This window comes from Mauremys reevesii, unplaced genomic scaffold, assembly GCF_016161935.1.
Source record: "Mauremys reevesii isolate NIE-2019 unplaced genomic scaffold, ASM1616193v1 Contig1, whole genome shotgun sequence".
Lineage (NCBI taxonomy): Eukaryota > Metazoa > Chordata > Testudines > Geoemydidae > Mauremys > Mauremys reevesii.
The window spans coordinates 1,998,099-2,006,630 of NW_024100715.1; the positions used below are offsets into that span (position 1 = coordinate 1,998,099).

Here is an 8,532-nt window from a genome sequence, read left to right on the forward strand (position 1 = left end):
GTGGTTAGAGCGGGGGCGGGGGGAGCTGGGAGCCAGGACTCCTGGGTTCTCTCCCCAGCCCTGGGAGGGGAGGGGGTTCAGTGGTTAGAGCAGGGGCGGGGGGAGCTGGGAGCCAGGACTCCTGGGTTCTATCTCCAGCCCCGTGAGGGGAGTGGGGGCTAGTGGGTTAGAGCTGGGGGGAGGGCAGGACTCCTGGGTTCTCTCTCCAGCTCCAGGCACTGCTTATGACTCATGCGAAGGAGCTGAACTTTGGCCAGCCTGCGGAAGCGTGTGAGGCGGTGACAGCTGCCGGGTTCTCCCTTTCCTCTGGCGGGGGGTGTGTACGGGTGTGCAGGAAACGAAAGCAAAAGCCCCCAGTGCCCGTGGCTCCGGCTGGCCGGGGGGCTGCGATGGCGTCGGCGCTGGACGTCTCCAGCCTGGCCGAGGACCTGATCTGCCCCATCTGCCTGGCCCTGTTCCGGGAGCCCCGCACGCTGGAGTGTGGGCACAGCTTCTGCGCCGCCTGCCTGGAGCCCTGCGCCCCCAGGGGGCAGCGCCGGGGGCTGTGCCCCGAGTGCCGGCGCCCCTTCGCCCCGCGCAGCGCGGCCTCCAACTGGGCCCTGGGCCGCCTGGCCGAGAAAGCCCGGCTGCTGCGGCTGGACGAGGGGGCCCAGCCGGGCGGGGGCGGGGCTGGGTGGCCCATCTGCCTGGAGCACGAGGAGCCCCTCAAACTCTTCTGCAGCCAGGACAAGGGGCCCATCTGCGTGATCTGCCGGGACCTGCCCCAGCACCGCGGCCACGTCTTCCTGCCGGTCAAAAACGCCGTCCAGAAATATCAGGTGAGGGCCTGGAGGCCTGGGGTCTCTGGGAGGGGAGTGGGGCCTAGTGGTTAGAGTGGGGGGAGGGGCTGGGAGTCAGGATGCCTGGGTTCTCTTGGAGGAGGGGTCTAGTGGTTAGAGTGGGGAGGGCTTGCAGCCAGGATGCCTGGGTTCTGTGGGAGGAGAGGTGTCTAGTGGTTGGGGGCTGAGACTGAGGATGCCTGGGTTCCGTGGGAGGAGAGTGGAGTCTAGTGGTTAGAGCAGGGGAACTGGGAGCCAGGACTCCTGGGTTCTCTGGGAGTGGGATCTACTGGGGTAGAAGATAGATGCTGGAAGTCAGGACTTGTGGGTTCTATCCCCAGAGCTGAACCCACAAGGGGTCCCTGGGTTCTCTGGGAGGGGAGTGGGTTCTATTGGTTAGAGCTTGGGGGGGCTGGGAGCCAGGACACCTGGGTTCTGTGGGAGGGGAGAGGGATCTAGTGGTTAGAGCAGGGAGGCTGAGAGCCAGGACGTGTAGGTTCTCTGGGAGGGGAGTGGGATTTAATTGTTAGAGTGCAGGGGGGTGGGGCTGAGAACCAGGACACCTGGGTTCTCTGGGAGGGGAGTGGGGTCTAGTGGTTAGAGCAGGGGGGACTGGGAGCCAGGACTCCTGGGTTCTCTGGGAGTGGGATCTACTGGGTTAGAAGATAGACGCTGGAAGTCAGGACTTGTGGGTTCTATCCCCAGAGCTGAATCCACAAGGGGTCTAAGTAGGTCGAGTTAGGCTGGGGGACACTCCCGGGCTCTGTCCCCAGCACTGCTCCTGTCTCATTGCATCCCCTGGGTGGCCAGTTCATGGTGGGGGGGGGGGGGCTCCTCGCTGTGTCCTTGGAGAATGGAGCTGAAATCAGGATGCCGTTCAGTAAAGACACGTGCAATGTGCTACACTTAGGAAGGAAAAAAAATCACACGCAGGCCTGCAAAGCCGGGAACCACAGGCCGGGTGGCCCTGCTGCTGGAACGGAGCCGGGGGGGTCTAGTGGCTCAGAAACGGAAGAGGAGTCACCCGGGTGATGCAGCCCCAAAAGAGGCTGATATCATTCTGGGGGGGTTCACGGGTGTCGTACGTAAGACACGGGAGGGCAGTGTCCCGCTTGGCACTGGGGAGGCCTCAGCTGCAGGGTCGTGTCCAGTGCTGGGTGCTGCACGTTCGGGAAGACGGGGCCGAACTAGAGAGAGGCCACAGGGGAGCAACGAAAAGGATCCAAGGTTGAGAAGCCCTGGCCTGTGAGGAAGGGGTAAAGCCCTCGCTGACGGGTGGGTCTCTCTGCTGCACAGGACAAGCTGAAGGCATCTCTCGTCCCCCTGAAGGACAATCTGAACTCGGCCACCCAGGACCAGCGCCACCAGCAGAAGAACATGGCAGAGCTGGAGGTATGGTCCCGAGATGGGGTCAGGCTTTAACCCACGTTTACGGGGGGGGGGGGGCTCGCTGTCCCCTCCTAGTGGCTGGACCGTGCATATAGGCCTAGGTGAGCGATGCCACGTACCCTGGTGGCTCGAGCGCTGGCAAGGAATTCAGGACGCCTGGGTTCCATTCCTGGCTCTGCCGCTGGATGACCATGGGCCAGTCCTTGCCCCAATCCGTGCCTCAGTTTCCCTACCCGTCAGACAGGGATTATGACACTGGCTTCCTTCGGAAACCCCCCTTTTGAAAAATCAGCCTTTCCCGCAAGTCCGGTTTTTGGCCAGCGCTCGTTAACCAAGGGCCAGTAGCCAAGACTCAGGATTACAGCGCAGACCCGGAGGTTGGCAGAGCCGGGAAAACTTGCCAAGGGCTGCTGGATGTGAGGCTGAAAAGTGCTAGGTGTTGTTATTGTTAGGAGTCAGTGATTGGCCCTAAGTTACCAGGGCCTGGCCTGTTACCTCACCTTCCCTGCCAAACTGGTCCTGATTTAGGAGAGTTGTCGCGTCCAACCCCTGTTTCACGCACAGTTTCGATTGTTCTGAATTTTTTTATAAAAAACATTTTGTCAAAAAAATTCCCATCTCACCCCTCTCAGCCTCCCAGCCCCCCCGTGAGGTAAGGAAGTGCTGTTCTCCCCACTGTACAGTTGGGGAAACTGAGGCACCGATCGTCCTGCCTCCCGCACACGCTCCGTGGGTGGCGTGTTTTGAACCTCCCGCTGGTTTCTTTGCAGAGCTGCACCCAGGACCTCTTGGGCTATATCACCAAGGAGTTTGGGGTTCTCCACCAGATCCTGCAGGAGAAGGAACAGGGCATGAAAGAGACCGTGGAGAGGCTGAAGGAGGAGAACCAGGCGGAGATGGAGGAGAGGCTGAAGGAGCTGGATGAAGAAGTGACCTTTCGTAACGAGACCCTGTCCAGAGCCCGGGCGGGGCTGGACACCTCCGATCACATTGTTTTCCTCAGGGTGAGGCGGGATTTCATCTGCCAGGCGCTGCATGACGGAGCTGTGGGATGGGAGATTGTGTAATGCGGATGGGAGTCAGGACTCCTGGGTTCTCTCCCCGGCTCCAGGACAGCAGTGGGGTTTGTTGGGTTAGAGCGGGGGGGCTGGGAGCCAGGACTCCTGGGTTCTCTCCCCGGCTCCAGGACGGCAGTGGGGTTTATTGGGTTAGAGCAGGGGGGGCTGGGAGCCAGGACTCCTGGGTTCTCTGCCGGTGCTGGGATGGGAGTGGGGGCTGGTGGGTTAGAGCAGGGGGGGCTGGGAGCCAGGACTCCTGGGTTCTCTCCCCGGCTCCAGGACAGCAGTGGGGTTTATTGGGTTAGAGCAGGGGGGGCTGGGAGCCAGGACTCCTGGGTTCTATCCCCGGCTCCAGGATGGCAGTGGGGTCTAGTGGGTTAGAGCTGGGGGGCTGGGAGCCAGGACTCCTGGGTTCTCTGCCGGCTCTGGGAGGGGAGTGGGGGCTGGTGGGTTAGAGCAGGGGGGGCTGGGAGCCAGGATTCCTGGGTTCTATCCCCGGCTCCAGGATGGCAGTGGGGTCTAGTGGGTTAGAGCGGGGGGGCTGGGAGCCAGGACTCCTGGAGTCTCTGGGAGGGGAACAGGCTGTCGAGGCAGAAGCAGGTTAGGGGGGATGGGCAGGTGTATGACGTGAGGAACACGCCGCAGAAGGGGTATGGAGGGAAAGCAGCTGGGGACAGGAGGGGTTGGATGAGGCAGGGGTGGGAATTGGGGCTGAGTGAGGGGGTGGGAAAGGACTGTCCCATAGGGCTGGCATCTCACCCACAAGGGGGCACTGGTGTTCCTGTGGTGGGGAGTTCCAGGGGCTAATCCTGTCGCCTTCTCGCACATCTAGGGCATCAAGGAGCTGATGAGAAGGTGAGTGTGGTTCCCCCCCACCCATGCACACTTCTTTCTAGGGCTACTCGGTCTGCGTGTTCCTCTCTTTGTGTTACTGACACACACACACACAATCGCACAAGGAGTCACACACACATCTGCCCTCACACATAGAGATCTGTACACACACAATCGCACATGGAGTCACACACACATCTGACCGTACACACAGATCCATATGCGCACACACACACACACACACACACAGATCTGTACACACACACAAAATCGCACATGGAGTCACAAACACATCTGACCTCACACACAGATCCGTATGCGCGCACACGCACACACACACACACACAGATCTGTACACATGCACACACACACAAAATCGCACATGGAGTCACACACACATCTGCCCTCACACACAGAGATCCGTATGAGCACACACACACACAAAGAGATCCATATGTACACAGAGGGAGAGGGGTGTGTGTGTGTGTGTGTGCACATGCACAGGTGGCTGGTGTAATAGCTTTCTCCCTCTGTAGAGTCCGGGAGGATCAGTCGAGCCACGGTGGGGAAGAGGACGGTGCAAGTGACGAAGGGTCCAGCAGCGACGACGATGATTGGATTGATGAAGATGAGGATGTGGCTAATGGCGAGGAGGAGGAGGAGGAGGGAGATGAAGATGAGGATGTGGCTAATTGCGAGGAGGAGGAGGAGAGAGATGAAGATGAAGATGAGGCTCATGGCGAGGAGGAGGAGGAGGGAGATGAAGATGAGGATGGGGACATCGTTGCTGTGGACCCGGCTCTCGAGGAATTCAAGGACTCGCTGGACTTTGAGGCCTGGCAGGAAATGCTGGGGACCATCCAAGCAGGTCAGGCTGGTTCCTCACCCTTGTCCTTGTGACGGGTTGTCACCCCCGGGCTGCAGTCCGGGAGCCGTGGGAACGGCTGTGCCCCTAACCACTCAACTGGGCTGGCCCTTCTCACGCGGCTCTGCTGGTGGCTCAGCCAGCCTCTCCGGGCCGTTATCACCCAGCACGACAGCAGGTGGCGCCACACGCCCAACTGAACTACCTGAGTGCTTTACCCGAGCCCCTCGAGGACCTGCAGGAGACAAGAGCCAATTTCCCAGCTCCCCAGCCCTGCACCCAGAATGATCCTGTCTTGCACTGCACGGGGAGCTGCACCATGCAAGCTCATTAATACAGTGGCTTTCCTCTCGATGTGGGAAGGATTTGCACAACAAGCCTGTGTCCACCAAGCCGAGATTTCCCCAGGCACTTCACTTCAAGACCCACTGGTTAAGATAAAACCTTTGAACAAGTGTATTAACTGCAGGAGGAGAGATTTTAAGGGATTATAAATCCTTTGTCTTCCCGAGCTTCTTTCAGCTGTTGAGTTGTGGAGGAGTGAAAGCCAGTCATGCTGTCACTCCCCACCTCATATCGTCTCTCCACACCGCGGGAACCCCTTTGTTTCAAGCTAAGTTCCCAGCCCAGTTTCTGGCAAAATGCAGGTGCCAAACTGGAGTTTAACGTCACGTGTTCTGGTCACAGGCCCTTTCTGGGGCATAGAAGCCATTACTCATAGGCTTCCTGCCAACGTTTCAGCCGGCCTAAGCTCTTCCATGGGCCATTGTCTTTGCTGACGAGCCACCAGCCCTGGCTAGAGTCCTCATCCTTGTACCTGGAAGGCTAGTTGTGGGTGTTACCCAGAGTAAGCCCATTTGAAATACAGCTACAGAATCAATATTCAGATACACAAATGATACATGCGTAAAAATAGGATAATCATATTCAGCAAATCGTGTCTTTTTCATAGACGCCTCACATGACACATCTTGTACAAAATACATCATTTTTATGTCACAATCATGCCACTGTGATGAATATGGGGTGCAGTGTCACAGTCCCTTTTGCAGACACCAGGGGGGAGCCGGGACCCACCCCAGAGCTGGCTGCATTTCTGCAAGGTATCAATATCCGACTATTTTTCTTTTCTAGCCACTGTCCTTGATGGGGAGGTCACACCTATCACATGGAACTGACGACTGCCCGGGGTGCCTCTGTGCGGCCGATCCCAGCCCTCGGAGATTCCGATTCAGAGGAAAAGCTGCCATATATTTTGAGGAGGAGATTTGGTGGAGGGTGAAGGCACCAGGATCCAGCCTCTCTAGCCTGCCAGTGTGAGGGACACGCCATGGAAATGTACCCGGATTGCCCAGCAGGCAGGACACCGGCATTTCATTGCGTGTTGCATGAGTAGCTGATTCTATCGAGTCTTTGGATGATATTAACCTGGTTACGAGGACATTTTCAAAGTGGTGTATCAAATAAACCAGAGCTCAGAACAGAACCCAGGAGTCCTGGCTCCCAGCCCCCCCGGCTCTAACCCACTAGCCTTCACTCCCCTCCCAGAGCTGGGGATAGAACCCAGGAGTCCTGGCCCCCAGGCTGCATGGCTTGTTGTGGGGCAGTTTCAGGAAGGGGGGAGGAGGTGTTTGCTTAGACTGTCCCCCAAAATGACTTCACCATGACCCCCCCCAACATTGCCAGGGCAGCTGCCAGAGCCAATCACAGAGGTGCCCGGTCATTGCCAGCAGCCCTGGAGAGGCGAGGGTTAATGGGGGGCAGGGGAGAAAGCAGATTGGTGCTGAGTCAGGGCTGGGTGGGGAAGGATGGAGGCACCTCGCAGCGCAGGAGGAATCGTCGAGTCAGCAGAGGAGGTGGGTCCTGCGGCAGCTGCAGCCTGGCCTCATTGCACTGCAGCCAGCTCCAGGGCCTCTGGGCTTGGGGACAGAGACAGGGCGTCCCGGCCCCGGGGAGAAGGGACGTCCCGGCCCAGCAGCGTCCCGGCCCCGGGGAGAAGGGACATCCCGGCCCCAGGGAGAAGGGACGTCCCAGCCCAGCAGCGTCCCGGCCCCGGGGAGAAGGGACATCCCGGCCCAGCAGCGTCCCGGCCCCGGGGAGAAGGGACGTCCCGGCCCAGCAGCGACCTGGCCCCGGGGAGAAGGGATGTCCCGGCCCAGCAGCGTCCCAGCCCCGGGGAGAAGGGACGTCCCGGCCTAGCAGTGACCCGACCCTGAGGAGAAGGGATGTCCCGGCCCAGCATCGTCCCGGCCCCGGGGAGAAGGGACGTCCCGGCCCAGCAGCGTCCCGGCCCCGGGGAGAAGGGACGTCCCGGCCCAGCAGCGTCCCGGCCCCGGGGAGAAGGGACGTCCCGGCCCAGCAGCGTCCCAGCCCCGGGGAGAAGGGACGTCCCGGCCTAGCAGCGACCTGGCCCCGGGGAGAAGAGACGTCCCGGCCCAGCATCGTCCGGCCCCGGGGAGAAGGGACGTCCCGGCCCAGCAGCGTCCCGGCCCCAGGGAGAAGGGACGTCCTGGCCTAGCATCATCCCGGTCCCGGGGAGAAGGGACGTCCCGGCCCCAAGGAGAAGGGACGTCCCGGCCCAGCAGCGTCCTGGCCCAGGAGCGTCCCGGCCCCGGGGAGAAGGGACGTCCCAGCCCCAAGGAGAAGGGACGTCCCGGCCCAGCAGCGTCCTGGCCCAGGAGCGTCCCGGCCCCGGGGAGAAGGGACGTCCCGGCCCAGCAGTGACCCGACCCTGAGGAGAAGGGATGTCCCGGCCCAGCATCGTCCCGGCCCCGGGGAGAAGGGACGTCCCGGCCCAGCAGCGTCCCGGCCCCGGGGAGAAGGGACGTCCCGGCCCAGCAGCGTCCCGGCCCCAGGGAGAAGGGACGTCCCAGCCCAGCAGCGTCCCGGCCCCGGGGAGAAGGGACGTCCCGGCCTAGCAGCGACCTGGCCCCGGGGAGAAGGGATGTCCCGGCCCAGCAGTGTCCCGGCCCCAAGGAGAAGGGACGTCCCGGCCCAGCAGCGTCCTGGCCCCAGGGAGAAGGGATGTCCTGGCCCAGCATCGTCCCGGCCCCGGGGAGAAGGGACATCCCGGCCCCGAGGAGAAGGGACGTCCCGGCCCAGCAGCGACCTGGCCCCGGGGAGAAGGGACTTCCCAGCCCAGCAGCGACAGGACCCTGAGAAATAGCTTTTTGAATATTGCGAGGGCTGTGTCCAAGACACGAAAGCCCAACGGCACCGTGACTTGGACATAAACTGCAAGCTCTGGGGCCTTTGGAAAGCTTATTAAACACTGTTCTTGCCAGAGGTGATGCTATGCAATGTCTGTGCCTAACCCAAGAACATTTAGTGCAAGGGGTGACCTTGATAAATGCCGTGCGATTCAGGGGAGACCCTGCCCCGGTTTTAAAGAAAATGACCAACCTGGAGGATGCCGGCTTCCAGAGATCTATCGACCGTCTGGTGTGCGCAAAAAGTTACAGATCCCTGCTTAGGAAAAAGACTATTTGTCAGCAATCGAAAAGGATTCAGTTAGAGGATGGTGAGGGGACAAACATGCGATGGAAAAGTTGGTAGCTGTAAATAAAAT

General features: G+C 60.5%; 1 protein-coding gene across 1 annotated transcript; it reads left to right on the top strand.

Moving 5' to 3' along the window:
* Window positions 1-322: 322 nt before the first annotated feature.
* LOC120392539 (nuclear factor 7, brain-like) lies at window positions 323-6,437 on the top strand. The gene is made up of 6 exons (XM_039517355.1): window positions 323-818; window positions 2,115-2,210; window positions 2,978-3,211; window positions 4,098-4,120; window positions 4,636-4,967; window positions 6,099-6,437. Exons 1-6 carry the CDS (start codon window positions 390-392, stop codon window positions 6,140-6,142), a joined length of 1,158 nt encoding a protein of 385 aa, XP_039373289.1. The 5' UTR covers window positions 323-389; the 3' UTR covers window positions 6,143-6,437.
* Window positions 6,438-8,532: the final 2,095 nt, after the last annotated feature.